At 42.1% G+C, this 22,075-nt stretch overlaps 1 protein-coding gene across 3 annotated transcripts in view; it reads right to left on the bottom strand.

Moving 5' to 3' along the window:
- The window catches only part of LOC133630252 (noelin-3-like), a 46,201-nt gene that overhangs the window by 11,659 nt on the left and 12,467 nt on the right, over positions 1-22,075 (bottom strand). For 2 of the 3 annotated variants that reach the window (XM_062021722.1, XM_062021724.1), the window contains 2 exons: positions 4,727-4,870; positions 4,513-4,668 (listed from right to left, as the gene is read on the bottom strand). In XM_062021722.1, the coding sequence (XP_061877706.1) occupies positions 4,513-4,659 (147 nt within the window). In that variant the 5' untranslated portion in view covers positions 4,660-4,668; positions 4,727-4,870. Of the gene's footprint in view, positions 1-4,512; positions 4,871-22,075 lie in introns of all 3 variants that reach the window. The other variant, XM_062021723.1, reaches the window with a different exon arrangement.

The raw sequence follows: 22,075 nt of genomic DNA, 5'->3' as shown, positions 1-22,075 counted from the left end.
AGTAATGGTCATGGCAAAACTGTCACCTTTGAATTTGGGTTTACCTTTTGTTTTCATTCCTTTTACATGTTTACTTCCTTTACTCTGTGGTGCATTCTGGATGTCTCCAGAGACTGGGTCAGAGACAATTTTTACCTGTCGCTCAATGAATGCAACAATGTCTGAGAACTGAGGTCTGCGATGGTGGTTTTCCAATATGCTGCATGCAGAGACTCTCCAGCTTTCTCGCGGCCTGTACGGCAGCTTGGAGATCACAGTTTTCATGTTAGCTGGCATATTAAGTTCCTGCGTATACTGCACGTTTTCCATGGCAGTGCAACATTCTCGAAGGAAAAGTGAGTAGGCTTGCAGAGCTCGTACATCTTCAGACTTCACCACAGGCCAGTTGAACACTTTCTCCATGTAAGCTGCTGTTATCTGGTACTGGTCACCAAAGTGTTTTTCCAACAAATACTTTGCCATCTCATAGCCTCTATCTGGGGGCATGTGTTGACAGCTACGCAACAGTTCTTTAGGTTGACCCCTAGTGTACATTTCCAGATAGTACAAACAGTCTCCTTTGTTGCTTGTGTTTTTCTCAATACATTGCACAAATGCCCTGACAAATGTTTTGTAGAGTAATGGATTACCATCAAAATAGGGAATCTCCCTTGGTGGGAGTAGACGAGAGGTTTGCAACGACATTTGCAATGTTGCAATCTCACTCTCATACTCTATACTCTCGGCAGGGTCCTTGAGGGTGCATGGGAGTTTGCTTGCTCCAAGTCCACAAAACTGTGTTTTGTGGACTTGGAGAAGGCATTTGACCGTGTCCCTCGGGAAGTCCTGTGGGGAGTGCTCAGAGAGTATGGGGTATCGGACTGTCTGATTGTGGCGGTCCGCTCCCTGTACGATCAGTGCCAGAGCTTGGTCCGCATGGCCGGCAGTAAGTCGTACACGTTTCCAGTGAGGGTTGGACTCCGCCAAGGCTGCCCTTTGTCACCGATTCTGTTTATAACTTTTATGGACAGAATTTCTCGGCGCAGTCAGGGCATTGAGGGGATCTGGTTTGGTGGCTGCAGGATTAGGTCTCTGCTTTTTGCAGATGATGTGGTCCTGATGGCTTCATCTGGCCAGGATCTTCAGCTCTCACTGGATCGGTTCGCAGCTGAGTGTAAAGCGACTGGGATGAGAATCAGCACCTCCAAGTCCGAGTCCATGGTTCTCGCCCGGAAAAGGGTGGAGTGCCATCTCTGGGTTGCGGAGGAGACCTTGCCCCAAGTGGAGGAGTTCAAGTACCTCGGAGTCTTGTTCACGAGTGAGGGAAGAGTGGATCGTGAGATCGACAGGCGGATCGGTGCGGCGTCTACAGTAATGCGGACGCTTTATCGATCCGTTGTGGTGAAGAAGGAGCTGAGCCGGAAGGCAAAGCTCTCAATTTACCGGTCGATCTACGTTCCCATCCTCACCTATGGTCATGAGCTTTAGGTTATGACCGAAAGGACAAGATCACGGGTGCAAGCGGCTGAAATGAGTTTCCTCCGCCGGGTGGCGGGGCTCTCCCTTAGAGATAGGGTGAGAAGCTCTGCCATCCGGGGGGAGCTCAAAGTAAAGCCGCTGCTCCTCCACATGGAGAGGAGCCAGATGAGGTGGTTCGGGCATCTGGTCAGGATGCCACCCGAGCGCCTCCATAGGGAGGTGTTTAGGGCACGTCCGACCAGTAGGAGGCCACGGGGAAGACCCAGGACACGTTGGAAAGACTATGTCTCCCGGCTGGCCTGGGAATGCCTCGGGATCCCCCAGGAGGAGCTGGACGAAGTGGCTGGGGAGAGGGAAGTCTGGGCTTCCCTGCTTAGGCTGCTGCCCCCGCGACCCGACCTCGGATAAGCGGAAGAAGATGGATGGATGGATGGTAATCTCATTTTGCCTGTGCAATTAACCACATACAGTAGGGGTGCCCTTAGTTGGAGGGGAAATGTTAGTTTGCCTTGATTGCTGTACAGGGGAGTCCTATGGTCCTGCACTGTATTCCAAGAGACCTGCTGCTGTTTTGGTAAAGAAGGTGGTGGTTGCGGTTGTACCTGAATGGGTTTAGGGTGTGAAAGCATGGACTGGTGCTCTTGCCAAAATGTGGGTGTTTGAATGGGAGGTGATGTCCTATATTGTAGTTGCCACGCTGTTATTTGTTGTTGTATAGATGGATGGTGTATAGACTGTGGTGGAGGTGGTGGTGAAGCTTGGCTTGACTGCTGCTGTGTGGGGGGTTGATAGTCTTTAGCCTGGGGGTTGAGAGTGACTGGTGGTTCCTTGGTTTTCTTTAAGTAGGAGTTCATGCCATCAGATGCTGCATGTGAGGGAGCATGAAGGCTGGGAGCTTTTAAAAACGGCCAATTCCGCATCAGCAGCTGCCAATTGAGCATCCAGGTCCATCATTTCCTTTTTCTTTCTGATTCTTTCCCTCTCCTCTTCCAATTTCTTTTTGATCTGTGACTCCTCCTCTTCCAATTTCATTTTTATATTTTCCTCCTCCTCCTCTTCCAATGCATGTTTTTCTTTTAGAGCTGCAGAGCGGCCAGCGAGGGCAGCAGCCCTTTCGGCTTCTGCCTGTCTGCGAGCTGAGGAGGTTCTTGATCTACTAGAATCTACTGTGACTCCCATGTGATTTGTGACTTATAATATTAGAGATGCTGTCATTTGGATTGATTTAGTTTTCCAGATCCTCAATATTTTCCAGGGTTGGTGTTTTTGTCCAGGTGTTAACATGCTCAATAAATTCATGTACATTTATTAATTTGGCTTTGTACCATATGTCGTGTTTGATTTGGTCCTCAGTAGGTAGAATTGGTAGGAGGTATTTGTGTGCACTTGCAGTTTTCTTTATAACATTGAGATATTTGGTGAAATAAAAGATTGCACTTCCATTTTGTCCGCTTCATTTTCCATCATCTCCATGATATGTTTCTGCATGTTGCTTGCCTTGTTTAATTTGGATCTTTTCTCCTTATGAAGTGTTTCAATGCTCTCCATTAGGGCTTTTGGTGTCATTTTCACTGTGCGTTTTTTTACGTCCTGGGATTGTTTTTCAACATCAGATGTTTGATCTGTGTCCACCTGTTTTTCCATCTCTGTGACTGATTTTCAGTCATTTCTGACAATTCAGCCTGTGAGGGTTCCATTTGACCTTTAATTGTGTCACCAATTGAATGTGTTACTTTTGACTATTAACATTTCCAAAGCATCATGTTTCCATTTCCAGGATCCATGATTATACACAACCCACAATTCAAAATCAGATCAAATCTATGGAAACCTTGTTAATGTCAGTCAAAACACCAAACATCAAAACCGCAGTTATTCATTTGCATTTGTTCGAACCAAAGCCTCACCCATGAACGGGCTTGCACAAGGAATCATGAAACACTTGAAGGTTCCAGGTTCGATTCCCGCTTTCGCCATCCTAGTCACTGCCCTTGTGTCCTTGGGCAAGACACTTTACCCACCTGCTCCCAGTGCCACCCACACTAGTTTAAATGTAACTTAGATATTGGGTTTCACTATGTAAAGCGCTTTGAGTCACTAGAGAAAATAGTTATATAAATATAATTCACTTCACAACCACATATATATATATTAAAGTTAAGTTAAAGTACCAATGATTGTCACACACACACTAGGTGTGGTGAAATTTGTCTTCTGCATTTGACCCATCCCCTTGTTCACCTCCTGGGAGGTGAGGGGAGCAGTGGGCAGCAGCGGTGCCGCACCCGGGAATCAGTTTTGTGATTCAACCCCCAATTCCAACCCTTGATGCTGAGTGCCAAGCAGGGAGGTAATGGGTCCCATTTTTATAGTCTGTGGTATGACTCGGCCGGGGTTTGAACTCACAACCTACCCATCTCAGAGCGGACACTCTAACCACTAGACCACTGAGTAGGATATATTATGTATGTATATATGTACATACATATGTTATATATATACAAATAATTTCTTAGCTAGAATATGTGCATTGAGTTCCAACTTGATAAGAATCTAATTGCATTCTTCACTAAGTTCAATTATCTTCTCTCTCAACTCTTTTTAATCTACTTGGTAATTTCCTGTTAAAAACTGCTTACTTCCATCTGTAACGCTGGTTCTTCTACACTTCCTAAAGTTCACTAAATACTTTGTTCTTAGTGTTTAAAGCCAATTTAGCGGTTAGCTTAGCTATTAGCATTTCGGCTCCCGGCTTTCTCCCGCTGTGACACATATTTGGCTGCATGCTCCAGTGATAATAATCCAGTTTATTTACTATCATGGAGGTGATTGTTACCATTTTAGGGGAGTGGCTCCACACTGTGTATGGAGGCCCATAAATAGCTGCTAGCCACTTTTCAATCAAGGGATTTAAGGAAATGGGATTAATCGGCAATGGCGATCACACACTTTTTCATGAAAATCGGACAATACTGATCAGAATCCCAATCATCCGAACTAACTCTGTCCACATACTTCCGTACGTCACAGCAGGGAAAACAAAACAATGCAAACCTGGAAGTTTCTGGCCATGACAGATTTCTTGTCGTCCTCAATCTGCCTGAATTTGGTCCTCAGACCCTTCATGTGGTTCTCCATCTTCATCACGTACTGCAAGTCCCTCTGGGTCCGCAGGTTCAGCACCTCAATGGACTGAGACATGTTCTGCACCTAGGATGTGACATCAGACTAGTCTTTAACCACTGTTACCAAACGCTTGGTTGATTACCTGCTCGAGAAGATGGCGGAGCTGCCTGCTTTTGGCATCTCTGGAGCACAAACTTTGCTCTGGCGCCACCACCGTGCAGATGCAGCGGCCGTCTGCATCCTGGGCCGAGCTGTACACCTGCCAGCCCTCTCTGGGCCTGACGGTCTGCAACACAAACCAAATCCACAGTCAGGGAGCGACGCAGCGTTGTCATCCACTTCAGCGCTGAAGAGCTGATAATAGGCTGTGTTCAAAGGAGAGAGGCCGACATGTAAGATACAGAAGAAGAGGACTGGTAGGAAGCACACCCAGCAGGCACAACATGTTGAAACAAGGTTGAGAACTTGTTAAATTAGGTCCTGACGTTGAGCAACTCAAACATGCTTTTTGACAACGTTTATTCAATGTTGGGTTCTGACGTTGATTTGACCATTGAATTTTGGTCATTTTCCAACCAAAATTTTACAACTCAACCCTAACGTTGAAACAACATGCTTTTTGACGACGTTTAATCAATGTTGAGTTCTGACGTTTATTTGACCATTGAAATTTGGTCATTTCCCAACTAATATTCTACAACACAAATACAACATTGAAACATGCTTTTTGACAACGTTTAATCAATATCAGGTTCTAACGTTGATTTGACCATTGAATTTGTCATTTCCCGACCAATATTCGACAACACAAATACAACATTGAAACAACATGCTTTTTGAAAACGTTTAATCAATGTTGGGTTCTGACTCTGATTTGACCATTGAATTTTAGTCATTTCCCAACCAAAATTCTACAACACAAATACAACATTTAAACATGCTTTTTGACAATGTTTAATCAATATCGCGTTCTAACGTTGATTTGACCATTGCATTTAGGTCATTTCCCAACCAGTATTCGACAACACAAATACAACGTTGAAACAACATGCTTTTTGACAATGTTTAATCAATATCAGGTTCTAACGTTGATTTGACCATTGAAATTTGGTCATTTCCCAACCAGTATTCGACAACACAAATACAACGTTGAAACAACATGCTTTTTGACAATGTTTAATCAATATCAGGTTCTAACGTTGATTTGACCATTGAAATTTGGTCATTTCCCAACCAGTATTCTACAACGTTGAAACAACATTTATTCAATGTCAGGTTGTGACGTTGAGTTGACCATTGAATTTTGGTCATTTCGCAACCAATATTCTACAACACAAATACAACGTTGAAACAACATTTATTCAATGTCAGGTTGTGACGTTGATTTGACCATTGTATTTTGGTCATTTCGCAACCAATATTCGACAACACAAATACAACGTTGAAACAACATGCTTTTTGACAATGTTTAATCAATATCAGGTTCTAACGTTGATTTGACCATTGAAATTTGGTCATTTCCCAACCAGTATTCTACAACGTTGAAACAACATTTATTCAATGTCAGGTTGTGATGTTGAGTTGACCATTGAATTTTGGTCATTTCCCAACCAATATTCTACAACACAAATACAACGTTGAAACAACATTTATTCAATGTCAGGTTGTGACGTTGATTTGACCATTGTATTTTGGTCATTTCGCAACCAATATTCTACAACACAAATACAACATTGAAACAACATGCTTTTTGACAACGTTTAATCAATGTTGGGTTGTGATGTTGATTTGACCCTTAGAAATTTGGTCATTTCCCAACCAGTATTCTACAACACAAATACAACGTTGAAACTAGGGCTGGGCGATATGGCCTTTTTTTAATATCGCGATATTTTAAGGCTATATCGCGATACACGATATATATCTGGATATTTTGCCTTAGCCTTGAATGAACACTTGATGCATATAATCACAGCAGTATGATGATTCTATGTGTCTACATTAAAACATTCGTCTTCATACTGCATTAATATATGCTACTTTTAAACTTTCATGCAGAGAAGGAAATCACAACTAAAAAAAAATCACTATTTTTTTCATACGGTGTTGATATGGAAATGTTTGTCTGCATTTCGATGGTGTGGGTGTGGCACAGAACGGAGATGTTGACATGCGGAGTAAGCACTCTTCATTCTCTAGCAGGGGACTTTTCAAATGATGCTACATATTAGCAGTAATGCTACTTTTTATAGCAACGCTTTCGCCCCACACTTGACAAATATCGGTTGTCTGTTCGACATATTCCCACTTGAAGCCAAACCACCGCCAGACGATGGACCCCCTGCTGTTTTTGGGGGAATTCATTATTCCTTCATTTGTTACCAGATTCGCAACTTCTTTCGCCCGTATTACCACCAGCACCACAGCTAACGTTAGCCATGCTGCTACCTCTTTGCTGCGCAAGGGCGTATACGTATGTGACGTATGTCGTGACAGTATGTGACGTATGTCGTGACAGTATGTGACGTATGTCGTGACAGTATGTGACGTATGTCGTGACAGTATGTGACGTATGTGGTGACAGTATGTGACGTATGTGGTGACAGTATGTGACGTATGTCGTGACAGTATGTGACGTATGTCGTGACAGTATGTGACGTATGTGGTGACAGTATGTGACGTATGTCGTGACAGTATGTGACGTATGTGGTGACAGTATGTGACGTATGTCGTGACAGTATGTGACGTATGTGGTGACAGTATGTGACGTATGTGGTGACAGTATGTGACGTATGTGGTGACAGTATGTGACGTATGTCGTGACAGTATGTGACGTATGTCGTGACAGTATGTGACGTATGTGGTGACAGTATGTGACGTATGTCGTGACAGTATGTGACGCATGTCGTGACAGTATGTGACGCATGTCGTGACTGTATGTGACGTATGTCGTGACAGTATGTGACGTATGTCGTGACAGTATGTGACGCATGTCGTGACAGTATGTGACGTATGTCGTGACAGTATGTGACGTATGTCGTGACAGTATGTGACGTATGTCGTGACAGTATGTGACGTATGTGGTGACAGTATGTGACGTATGTGGTGACAGTATGTGACGTATGTGGTGACAGTATGTGACGTATGTGGTGACAGTATGTGACGTATGTGGTGACAGTATGTGACGTATGTCGTGACAGTATGTGACGTATGTCGTGACAGTATGTGACGTATGTCGTGACAGTATGTGACGTATGTCGTGACAGTATGTGACGTATGTCGTGACAGTATGTGACGTATGTCGTGACAGTATGTGACGTATGTGGTGACAGTATGTGACGTATGTCGTGACAGTATGTGACGTATGTGGTGACAGTATGTGACGTATGTCGTGACAGTATGTGACGCATGTCGTGACAGTATGTGACGTATGTCGTGACAGTATGTGACGTATGTCGTGACAGTATGTGACGTATGTGGTGACAGTATGTGACGTATGTCGTGACAGTATGTGACGTATGTCGTGACAGTATGTGACGTATGTCGTGACAGTATGTGACGTATGTCGTGACAGTATGTGACGTATGTCGTGACAGTATGTGACGTATGTGGTGACAGTATGTGACGTATGTCGTGACAGTATGTGACGTATGTCGTGACAGTATGTGACGTATGTCGTGACAGTATGTGACGTATGTCGTGACAGTATGTGACGTATGTCGTGACAGTATGTGACGTATGTCGTGACAGTATGTGACGTATGTCGTGACAGTATGTGACGTATGTCGTGACAGTATGTGACGTATGTCGTGACAGTATGTGACGTATGTCGTGACAGTATGTGACGTATGTCGTGACAGTATGTGACGTATGTCGTGACAGTATGTGACGTATGTCGTGACAGTATGTGACGTATGTCGTGACAGTATGTGACGTATGTCGTGACAGTATGTGACGTATGTCGTGACAGTATGTGACGTATGTCGTGACAGTATGTGACGTATGTCGTGACAGTATGTGACGTACAGTATGTAGAAGCTGCGCTTGCTGTCTGTGAGAAGGAGAGACAGGAAAGAGCGAGAAGAGCCTGGAGTGTAATGCCCGCAGCTAAAAGCAACTGCGTGAGAACGTATACTCCAATATCACCATATAGTCCATTTCTATATCGCACAGAGACAAACCCGCGATATATCGCGCATATCGATATATTGCCCAGCCCTAGTTGAAACAACATGCTTTTTGACGACGTTTATTCAATGTGAGGTTGTGACGTAGATCCAACATTAGACAGCAACGTTGTCTCAATTTATAAATACAAATATTTTGCAACGTTGTTTCAAAGTCAGTTTTAAAGGACATAATCAACGTTGTATCAACGTCTTGTGCCTGCTGGGACATGAAGTGAAGAGACACACTGGTACATGTTACTAGACGATGGTGTACTTAATATACACCCGTGCCCTTATCATCCTATTAAATCCAAGTTCTTTACACTGCAAGATTATGCAAAGGCAACACAACCTTGTTGCATGTCATTTTGTAGAGGAATGGCTTATGTGCGGCAAAAACAAATCCGTATAAAAATGCAGATGTCTTTCAGTCACAATGGAATTGTTCCCCCAGCTCAAGAATGCAAATTGAGTCTAATCCTAACATTCTGCATGAAACAGAAAAGAGTCCAACTAACAAGCAGAAACAACTTTCTTATTTTTCCCGTTTGACTTACAATGGATTCATCTCTCTCACCACAAAACTGACGCTTTACTACGGTACATTTTATAGTTATTATATCACAGGTTCAGAAACGTTCAGAGATATGCAACAACTTTGGTACTTTTCCCAGCGGGCACTAGACATTGATACAACGTTGATTATACGTACATGTCCTTTAAAACTGACTTTGAAACAGTGTTGCAGAATAGTTGTATTTGTACGCTGATGTCCAACGTTGGATCCATGTTGTTGGTTGGGAAATGACCAAGTTTCCATAGTCAAATCAACGTCACAACCTGACATTGAATAAACGTCGTCAAAAAGCATGTTGTTTCAACGTTGTATTTGTGTTGTAGAATATTGGTTGGGAAATGACCACATTTCAAATCGTCAAATCAACGTCGGAACCCAACATTAATTAAACATCGTCAAAAAGCACCGAACAGAGATGTTGACATCAGCAAGCACTCTTCATTCTCTAGCGGGCGATTTATCAAATGATGCTACAAATTAGCAGTAATGCTACTTTTTGTAGCAACGCTTTTGCCGCATACTTGACATATTACGCTTGTCTGTTCAACATATTCCCGCTTGAAGCCAAACCACCGCCAGAACATGGACCCTCTGCTGTTTTTCTTGGGAATTAATTATTCTTCATTTGTTACCAGGTTCGCATCTTTCTCTCTCTCGTATTACCGCTAGCACCACAGCTAACAGTACCCATGCCGCTACCTCTCTGCTCCGCGAGTGTGTGACGTTGCACGTGTGACGTATGTAAGAAGGTGCGCTTGTTTTATGTCTCTGTGAGAAGGAGAGACAAGGAGGAGTGTAATGCCCGCAGCTAAATGCAACTGCGTGAGGACGTATACTCCAATATCACCATATAGTCATTTTCTATATCGCACTGAGACAAACCCATGATATAGAGAGTATAGAGATGTCCGATAATATCGGCACTCCGATATTATCGGCCGATAAATGCTTTAATATGTAATATCGGAAATTATCGGTATCGGTTTCAACAAGTAAAATGTATGACTTTTTAAAACACCGCTGTGTACACGGACGTAGGGAGAAGTACAGAGCGCCAATAAACCTTAAAGGCACTGCCTTTGCGTGCCGGCCCAATCACATAATATCTACAGCTTTTCACACACACAAGTGGTCAACAGCCATACAGGTCACACTGAGGGTGGCCGTATAAACAACTTTAACACTTTTACAAATATGCGCCACACTGTGAACTCACACCAAACAAGAATGACAAACACATGTCGGGAGAACATCCGCACCGTAACACAACAGAACAAATACCCAGAACCCCTTGCAGCACCAACTCTTCCGGGACGCTACAATATACACCCCCCGCTATCCCCTACCACCCCCTCCGATCCCGCCCAACTCAACCTCCTCATGAGCATGTCCCAAATTCCAAGCTGCTGTTTTGAGGCATGTTAAAAAAAATCATGCACTTTGTGACTTCAATAATAAATAAGGCAGTGCCATGTTGGCATTTTTTTCCATAAGTTGAGTTGATTTATTTTGGAAAACCTTGTTACATTGTTTAATGCATCCAGCGGGGCATCACAACAAAATTAGGCATAATAATGTGTTAAAGGCCTACTGAAATGAAATGTTCTTATTTAAACGGGGATAGCAGATCCATTCTATGTGTCATACTTGATCATTTCGCGATATTGCCATATTTTTGCTGAAAGGATTTAGTAGAGAACATCGACGATAAAGTTCGCAACTTTTGGTCACTGATAAAAAAGCCTTGCCTGTACCGGAAGTAGCGTGACGTCACAGGTTGTGGAGCGCCTCACATCTGCACATTGTTTACAATCATTCCCACCAGCAACGAGAGCGATTCGGACCGAGAAAGCGACGATTACGCCATTAATTTGAGCGAGGATGAAAGATTTGTGGATGAGGAAAGTGACAGTGAAGGACTAGAGTGCAGTGCAGGATGTATCTTTTTTCGCTCTGACCGTAACTTAGGTAAAAGGGCTCATTGGATTCCACACTCTCTCCTTTTTCTATTGTGGATCACGGATTTGTATTTTAAACCACCTCGGATACTATATCCTCTTGAAAATGAGAGTGAAGAACGCGAAATGGACATTCACAGTGACTTTTATCTCCACGACAATACATCGGCGAAACATTTTAGCTACGGAGCTAACGTGATAGCATCGTGCTTAACTGCAGATAGAAACAGAAAAAATAAGCCCCTGACTGGAAGGATAGACCGAAGATCAACAATACTATTATTACTTCTACTATCAGGAGACACCGAACTAAACCCTGGACCTGTAACCACGCGGTTAATGCTGTCCCGCCTAGCGAAGCCTAGCTATGCTGCTGCTAACGACGCCATTAAAGCTAACTTAGCTACGGGACCTCACAGAGCTATGCTAAAAACATTATCTCTCCACCTATGCCAGCCCTCATCTGCTCATCCCCACACGTGCTCACCTGCGTTCCAGCGATCGACGGCGCGACGGAGGACTTCATCATCGGTGCGGTCGGCGGCTAGCATCGGATAGCACGTCTGCTATCCAACTCAAAGTCCTCCTGGTTGTGTTGCTGCAGCCAGCTGCTAATACACCGATCCCACCTACAGCTTTCTTCTTTGCAGTCTCCATTGTTCATTAAACAAATTGCAAAAGATTCACCAACACAGATGTCCAGAATACTGTGGAATTTTGCGATGAAAACAGACGCTGTTTGTATTGGGACACAATGGTGTCCCAATACTTCCGCACAATCCGTGACGTCACGCGCAAACGTCATCATATCGAGACGTTTTCAGCCGGATATTTCCCGGGAAATTTAAAATTGCACTTTATAAGTTAACCCGGCCATATTGGCATGTGTTGCAATGTTAAGATTTCATCATTGATATATAAACTATCAGACTGCGTGGTCGGTAGTAGTGGCTTTCAGTAGGCCTTTAATTCCACGACTGTATACATTGGTATCGGTTGATATCGGAATCGGTAATTAAGAGATAGACAATATCGGAATATCAGATATCGGCAAAAAAGCCATGATCGGACATCTCCAGTTGTAATTGTAGGAAAACAAGGCATCAGTTATCAGTAGACGGACAAGAAGACGGATATTGATTACCAGGTAGCGGTTGAAAGGTGACAGGGATCATCCCTAAACACAGCAGGTACTGCACATGAATGCCAGATATGCCTCCTAATCCCTGCAGCTGCAGTCCAGTGGAGACCACAGACAAACAGCATCATGGCAGAAATACACTCCAGAGATCAGGGGCCGTACTTATCAAGCTTCTCAGAATTACTCCTAAGAGTTGACTTAAGAGTAAATAAATTCTTCGCTGAAAGCTGCACTTAAAAGTTAGTTATCAAGCGTCTTACTCACACTTTCAGCAAGTGTAGGACTGAATCTTAAGTGTCACACTCAGAGCTGAATTACGACATTACTATGTGCCGTAAATGGAATTTTAGGTGACGTCATTTCTGTGTCCATAGAAATGACCAATCACGGAAGGGAATCCGTTGTCTAAGAATAAAGAAATATCTTGGAAATATTTAAGTGGACAATGGGAGTGTATATTTTGACAATAAACTACAAAATAATACAAAACAAACTAGTCCCCGCCGGCACTCACGCTACCGCTCCCTCTCTTCTGTCGCCCACACACTCACTGACATCACTCACCTCACGGCCACACACATACGCTACTGTCATAACATTTTCTTTCCAATTCATTAATTAGGCAACTCATTTGAAACTGGTGTGGGTGGCTCTATATATACTAGCCCACTGCAGACACATGCAGAAATCAACATGGAATCGAAAAGTATTAAATCTGTGACAAAAATAATACCCGCTCTGTCTAAACGATACCGTTTGATCAGCTGCTCGTCATCAAACAAATCCAGAACATCGTTCCGCTCCCTGAATGTTCGCGCACGTCTCTCTCGCCTCAGTGCCATCCCCTGCTGGCAACTCCTAACCACTTAAGACACCTCTGAAGGTCTCTTAAATATCGTGGAGAGTAGGAGTGATTCTTAGACTTAAGAACGTTGATAAAAAGCTTTTATTCTTAAGTTTGAGAGTAGGACTAAATTTCGCAAATTCTCAGGACTTAAGTGTAAAATGGCACTCTAAGAAGCTTGATAAGTACGGCCCCAGACTTTTATGTTTGGCTTTCGCCAATCTTCCGTCTCTGGACGGCGCTTTCTGCACACGACTTAACCTTCAGACAAATCCCAAGACCCGCCTCCTTGTCTGAAAACTCCAATGAACTTCGGAACACAAACGATGACAGCTGATTTTTAATCGGCTAAAAAAACAAAAACATTTCCCATTCAACAGACGAATACGGAAATGTTCTTTTCTAGGTCAGCTCGTTAGTTCTTTTCTGCTGCAGGCCTCGTCTTTCTGCAGGTGTTCTTCTGCCTCTGCATGTTGAACAGTGCAAAAAGGAGTCAGGCTCCAAGGTGGTCGTGTCTTTGTTTGCTCGCAGTCAACACGCCGCACTAAAGGACCACGCCACAAAGTGCTGACTGGACGCAAAACGCCCTCCAGCGTCTCACAGCTAAGGAGCTGCAGTGTTGCATTGAACATGCCACCAATGTAGCCATCAACTTGTCCTTTATCACACTTTTGTGCGGCCCTCCATTGTCAGTCGGTGGCAACAAGTCTCAGAAGACTCTGCAGTCGAGGAGTATCGGGAGAAGATCTACTCCTTTTTTTTTATACAGGAGTTGTAAAATGTAGAATAGCACTTCATTCAGTCATTAAGTGTCACCAATCACCGTCATAAAACAACACTTTTTTTACTGACACAAAAGCATATTTTAACTACATTTTCAACTGTTAAAAATTAGAGTTAGATATAAAAAAAAAAAAGTTGAATGCTGAGTCAGGAAATGTGCAAAAGTTTCAAGAGATGGAAGTTTTGTGAAACACATAATGTTGAAAGAGCCATACTGGATCGAAAATACAAAAAAAAAAAATCTGTCTGTAGCAGCAAAAAATCTAAGTCTTATATAAGTGTTATAGCTCGGTTGGTAGAGTGGCCGTGCCAGCAACTTGAGGGTTCTGGGTTCGATCCCCGCTTCCGCCATCCCAGTCACTGCCGTCGTGCCCTTGGGCAAGACACTGTACCCACCTGCTCCCAGTGACACCCACACTGGTTTAAATGTAACTTAGATATTGGGTTTCATTTAGTAAAGCGCTTTGAGTCACTAGAGAAAAAGCGCTATATAAATATAATTCACTTCTCATATAATGAAGGCAACACATAATGTAAGTGTCTATAATAGTTATACTAGCCTACTATCAAAATGACTATAAAAGTCTTATATGAGTATTATTATGAAGACAACACATGATGTAAGTGTCTATATTAGCTATATTAGCCTACTATCAAAATGACTTCAAAAGTCTTATATAAGTGTTATAATGAAGGCAACACATGATGTAAGTGTCTTTATAGCTATATTAGCCTACTATCAAAATGACTTTAAAAGCCTTATATAAGTGTTATAATGAAGACAACACATGAAGTAAGTGTCTATATAAGCCTACTATCAAAATGACTTTAAAAGTCTTATATAAGTGTTATAATGAAGGCGACACATGATGTGTCTATATTAGCTATATTAGCCAGTATCAAAATGACTTTAAAAAAGGCTAATATAGACACTTACGCCATGTGTTGTCTTCATTATAACACTTATATAAGACTTTTAAAGTAATTTTGATAGTAGGCTGTTATAGCTAATATAGACACTTACATCATGTGTTGTCTTCATTATAACACTTACATAAGACTTTTAAAGTCATTGTGATAGTAGGCTAATATAGACACTTACGTCATATGTTGCCTTCATTTAAACACTTAAATATGGCTTTTAATTTTTTGCGGCTCCAGACAGATTTGTTTTTTATATTTGTGGTCCAATATGGCTCTTTCAACGTTTTGGTTTTGCTGACCCCTGGTCTAAAGTGCGTCAATTTTTAAGAACAATTGGATTTTGTTTGGCTTTGTGCTTACAACATAACTAAAAAATCAATTCCATTTTAAATATACCGTATTTTTCGGACTATAAGTCGCAGTTTTTTCATAGTTTATACTCAGGAGCGACTTATGTGTGAAATTATTAACACATTAGCGTAAAATATCAAATAATATTATTTATCTCATTTAAGGCTGAAACGACGCGTCGACGTAGTCGACGTCATCGGTTACGTAAATACGTCGACGCCGTTTTTGTGCGTCGACGCGTCGCATATTTACGTCACGCTACCGTCATGGCGAAGCGCAAAGCAGACGATCAAAGCAGACGGTGCGAGCGAGGGGGAAAAATCACGCCAAAAGTGGTCAAAAGTGTGGGAGTATTTCAATAAACGGCCTAATAATGTTGTTGTATGCACACTGTGTCGAGCGGAAATGGCCTATCATAGCAGCACAACGGCTATGAACGAGCATTTGAAAAGAAAACCATCAACTAGTCAATCGTCCGCGTGAGCATACGTTGTCATCATTACACAAAAACATGAATGTGTCATTTGTATCTGCTAGGGGTGTAACGGTACGTGTTTTGTATTGAACCGTTTCGGTACGGGGCTTTCGGTTCGGTACGGGGGTGTACCGAACGAGTTTCTAAGCTAAAGCTAACTTTAGCTGCTAAAGTCTTAACAAACTGCTTCGCTCCTTCTGACTCTGTCTCAGCACGCAGCATTGTCCCACCCACACAACCATCTGATTGGTACACACGCAGCATTGTCCCACCCACACAACCATCTGATTGGTACACACGAAGCATTATCAGCCAATCAGCAGTGTGTATTCAGAGCGCATGTAGTCAGATAGGTGTTTAGCAGGTGAGCATCAGGCAGTGGACTCTCCCCAAATGATAATAAACACCTCCCAGTCAACTACTAGTAACATCACTATGAGCCCGTTGACCTTCTAGAAACTTCAACTGCAGCTCAGCTCACTCGCAGTCCTGGCTTGAGGTGAAGGCTAATTACCTCTCAGTTCCAGCCACATCGACCCCTTCTGAGCGCCTATTTTCAGCTGCTGGGAATATTGTAAACATGAAAAGAAGCAGAGCATGTAGACATGCTAACCTTTCTTCATTACAACTGTTGGTCACTCACTGGAATGAGTAGAATTGGTTATTGTGTACTGTGTTGGACTGGATGTTTATTTTGCACATTTTAAAAGCAATACTTAATGTTTACAGTGCTCCAGAATATTTAGATTGGCACTTTTTTGTATTGGATGTTTATCTTTATTTTTGCACATTTTAGCAAATAAGCAATACTTTCACTTTTGTTGAAATGTTTACACTGTTGTTACAGAATATTTCGTTTTACACTTTTTGTATTGGATGTTTATCTTTATTTTTGCACATTTTAAAGCAAAATAAGCAATACTTTTACTTTTGAAATGCTTATGCTATTGCAGAATATTAAGATTTGCACTGGATGTTGACTTTTATATTTGCACATTAAAAAGCAAATAAGCTACTTTTAATTTTGTTAAAGGTTAAAAGTTTTAAATGTTTACATTGTTACAGAATATTTAGTCATGTTGTTGTCAATGTTGACTGAGTGGCCATACTTCTTTTTTTTTGTAAATAAAAGCCATGCCTTTTGAAAAAACTGGCCTACATTTATTTTTTTCATCTTCATTTTGAATAAAAAAATAATCGGTAAAAGGAAAAATAATCTATAGATTAATCGAAAAAAATAACCTATAGATTAACCGATTAATCGAAAAAAATTATCTATAGATTAATCGATAGAAAAATAATCGTTAGCTGCAGCCTTAATCTCATTCACGTAAGAGACTAGACGTATAAGATTTCATGGGATTTAGCGATTAGGAGTGACAGATTGTTTGGTAAACGTATAGCATGTTCTATATGTTATAGTTATTTGAATGACTCTTACCATAATATGTTACGTTAACATACCAGGCACCTTCTCAGTTGGTTATTTATGCCTCATATAACGTACACTTATTCAGCCTGTTGTTCACTATTCTTGATTTATTTTAAATTGCCTTTCAAATGTCTATTCTTGGTGTTGGCTTTTATCAAATACATTTCCCCCAAAAAAGCGACTTATACTCCAGTGCGACTTATATATGTTTTTTTCCTTCTTTATTATGCATTTTCGGCCGGTGCGACTTATACTCCGGAGCGACTTATACTCCGAAAAATACGGTAACCAAAACTATAACAAAAAAATATATATATATTTTCTTTTACTTCAAGCCTTATATTGAGATCAAGCACAAACAGTTATTCTTCACTTTCTCCTGAGGATAGGAAACTCCAAATGACAGCTCTTCGATTACATTCCGCAGCCCGACTGCTTCTTCATCCCCCAATCGATGTCTCCTCCAGGTGCGCCTGCCTAACGGGTAATCACAGCCAACACAAATTCCACTCTTCATTCCGATCATGAAGTGCATTAGCAGTCGCTGTAATTACCAGGTCGACACGGAGCAGACGGTAAACTGAACCATGCAAATATTCCACTGTTAGAGCTCCACTCCCCCACTCCACTCTGGATGTACCCAGCAAACTGGTGGTTGAGGTTAACACTTTCATTTACACATTAGAAGCAAAGGAGGCGGCTAAATTGCTCCATTTAACACAGGTGGGAACAAGGTCTGTCAGCCTGTGAGTGACAGCCTGATACTCGCTTGCCTAAGTCCATCAAAAGGTTTTCAAATTATCTTCAAACCACGGAGCAAAACCTTCTACTCTCTTGGCGCCAGCAATTAGTCAGGTCCCTCATTGCTGAATATTGATTGGGCCAGACACAAAGGATGGAATTACCAAAACCCATCGTGTGGTTTCTCAAAACTCTTCGTCTTTTCGCCCTTTCCTCCGGCAAGCCATGAACGCCCGTCACCACAAGCATGTCTGTCTTCATTAGACCAGAACTTTGGAGGTTTGCTAACAGCCACAATCACTCCACTTTTTGGAAGGCTTCATGCGACACTCGGGTAAGACAAATGGCAGAAGTACAAAACCCAAAACCAGGGAAATTTTCACGTTGTGTAAATGCTAAATAAAAACAGGATATAATGATTTGTAAATCCTTTTCAACTTATATTCAATTGAATAGACTGCAAAGACAAGATATTTAATGTTCCAACTGAGAAACTTCAAATAATCCTTAACTTAGAATTTAATGGCACAACAAGTTGTCACAGGGGCATTTTCACCACTGTGTTACATGGCCTTTCCTTTTAACAACACTCAGTAAATGTTTGGGAACTGAGGAGACACATTTTTGAAGCTTTTCAGGTGGAATTCTTTCCCATTCTTGCTTGATGTACAGCTTAAGTTCTTCAACAGTCCGGGGGTCTCCTTTGTGGTATTTTAGGCTTCCAAGATGGCTGCGCTTCAGAGCAGCGGCTTCGTGCGAGCGCTCCTGGAAGTGTAGACCGATTTGGCAAAAATACCCCTCAATTCAGTCAATTTCATGGCTGGCTCACAGCGTGTTCACTCCGTGATCACTTACGACCGACTTACGATTCTGGATGTGGAGAGATCGGGCCATTTTGGGCTGAAAGATGCGTGTACGGTGGACCTACTCGCTAGCTTGGGAATTCTTCGCGAGCTACATCCAGCAGTGGCCTTTGAAGCAGCGGCGTCGACTACCAGCGGAGACCGCCAACGAAAGAGACGTAAGCGATGCGCTCGGAAGCAGAAGCGGGGGTGTCGGGCGGGGCTAACAACAAAGCTAAATGCTTTGTTGTTAGCGGGGCTAACGAAAAAGCTAAATGCTAATCCACAAAGAAGCGCTAATAAGGAGTCTGTTAAGCTAAAACTAGCCAGCGCCAGGCTGGATAATCCCTGCACACATAGCAATTCTTCTAGAATAATATACAACTCACATAATGTTTTTTCTGCGTCAGAGGTGGACATGCATTTTACTGAGGTGGCAAACAATCTAAAAATTCCTGTCATATCAATTCCTAGATATGGTCGAAATTATTTAAAGTGCACTATGCATAATAAACGTAACATTATTAATATTGCTACTACGGATACTTTCAACAAAAACTCCTCAAAACAGCCCACTACCTATAATATGGGCTTTTTAAACATAAGGTCATTGTCTTCCAAAACGTTATTAGTTAATGAAGTCATTAGAGACAACAATCTTGATGTCGTTGGTCTAGCCGAGACCTGGCTCAAACCAGACGAATTTTTTGCGCTGGGTGAGGCGTCTCCTCCTGGCTATGCGGGAACGCATATTGCCCGCCCCATTAAAAGGGGTGGGGGTGTTGCACTAATATACAACAAAAACTTTAGCCTTACCTCGGACCTAAATAATAAATATAACTCGTTTGAGGTGCTTACTGTGAGGTTTGTCACACCGCTGCCTCTCCACCTGGCTGTCATCTACCGCCCCCCTGGGCCCTATTCGGACTTTATCAATGAATTTTCAGAGTTCGTTGCTGATCTAGTGACGCACGCCGACAATATAATCATAATGGGAGACTTTAACATCCATATGAATACCCCATCGGACCCTCCATGCGTGGCGCTCCAGACTATAATTGATAGCTGTGGTCTTACACAAATAATAAATGAACCCACGCATCGCAACGGTAATACGATAGATCTAGTGCTTGTCAGGGGTGTCACCACCTCTAAAGTTACGATACTCCCGTACACTAAAGTAATGTCCGATCATTACCTTATAAAATTCGAAGTTCTGACTCATTGTCAACAAACTAATAATAATAATAATAACTACTATAGCAGCCGCAACATTAATACTGCCACAACGACGACTCTTACTGACCTACTGCCTTCAGTAATGGCGCCATTCCCAAATTATGTGGGCTCTATTGATAACCTCACTAACAGCTTTAACGACGCCCTGCGCGACACCATTGATATTGTAGCACCGCTAAAGCTAAAAAGGGCCCCTAAAAGGCGTACCCCATGGTTTACAGAAGAAACTAAAGCCCAGAAATTATCATGTAGAAAGCTGGAACGCAAATGGCGTGCGACTAAACTTGAGGTTTTCCATCAAGCATGGAGTGATAGTTTAATAACTTATAAACGCATGCTTACCTCAGCTAAAGCTAAATATTACTCAAATCTCATCCACCTCAACAAAAATGATCCTAAATTTTTGTTTAGTACAGTAGCATCGCTAACCCAACAAGGGACTCCTCCCAGTAGCTCCACCCACTCAGCAGATGACTTTATGAATTTCTTTAATAAGAAAATTGAAGTCATTAGAAAAGAGATTAAAGACAATGCATCTCAGCTACAACTGGGTTCTATTAACACAAATATGACTGTATATACGACGGACATTGCCCTCCAAAATAGTTTCTCTCTCTTTGATGAAATAACATTGGAGGAATTGTTAAAATGTGTAAATGGGACAAAACAAACAACATGTTTACTTGACCCAATTCCTGGGAAACTTATCAAGGAGCTTTTTGTTTTATTAGGTCCATCAGTGTTAAATATTATAAACCTATCACTTTCCTCCGGCACTGTTCCTCTAGCATTCAAAAAAGCGGTTATTCATCCTCTACTCAAAAGACCTAACCTCGATCCTGACCTCATGGTGAACTACCGGCCGGTGTCCCACCTTCCGTTTATCTCGAAAATTCTCGAAAAAATTGTCGCACAGCAGCTAAATGAACACTTAGTGACTAACAATCTCTGTGAACCTTTTCAATCCGGTTTCAGGGCAAATCACTCTACGGAGACAGCCCTCGCAAAAATGACTAATGATCTATTGCTAACGATGGATTCTGATGCGTCATCTATGTTGCTGCTTCTTGATCTTAGCGCCGCTTTCGATACTGTTGATCATAATATTTTATTAGAGCGTATCAAAACGCGTATTGGGATGTCAGACTTAGCCTTGTCTTGGTTTAACTCTTATCTTACTGACAGGATGCAGTGTGTCTCCCATAACAATGTGACCTCGGACTATGTTAAGGTAACGTGCGGAGTTCCCCAGGGTTCAGTTCTTGGCCCTGCACTCTTTAGTATTTACATGCTGCCGCTAGGTGACATCATACGCAAGTACGGTGTTAGCTTTCACTGTTATGCTGATGACACCCAACTCTACATGCCCCTAAAGCTGACCAACACGCCGGATTGTAGTCAGCTGGAGGCGTGTCTTAATGAAATTAAACAATGGATGTCCGCTAACTTTTTGCAACTCAACGCTAAGAAAACGGAAATGCTGATTATCGGTCCTGCTCAACACCAACATCTATTTAATAATACCACCTTAACATTTGACAACCAAACAATTAAACAAGGCGACTCGGTAAAGAATCTGGGTATTATCTTCCACCCAACTCTCTCGTTTGAGTCACACATTAAGAGTGTTACTAAAACGGCCTTCTTTCATCTCCGTAATATCGCTAAAATTCGTTCCATTTTGTCCACAAGCGATGCTGAGATCATTATCCATGCGTTCGTTACATCTCGTCTCGATTACTGTAACGTTTTATTTTCAGGCCTCCCTATGTCTAGCATTAAAAGATTACAGTTGGTACAAAATGCGGCTGCTAGACTTTTGACAAAAACAAGAAAGTTTGATCATATTACGCCTATACTGGCTCACTTGCACTGGCTTCCTGTGCACCTAAGATGCGACTTTAAGGTTTTACTACTTACGTATAAAATACTACACGGTCAAGCTCCTGCCTATCTTGACGATTGTATTGTACCATATGTCCCGGCAAGAAATCTGCGTTCAAAGAACTCCGGCT

The sequence above is a fragment of the Entelurus aequoreus genome, linkage group LG15 (assembly GCF_033978785.1).
Source record: "Entelurus aequoreus isolate RoL-2023_Sb linkage group LG15, RoL_Eaeq_v1.1, whole genome shotgun sequence".
NCBI lineage: Eukaryota > Metazoa > Chordata > Actinopteri > Syngnathiformes > Syngnathidae > Entelurus > Entelurus aequoreus.
This window is presented reverse-complemented; position numbering and strand designations above follow the sequence as displayed.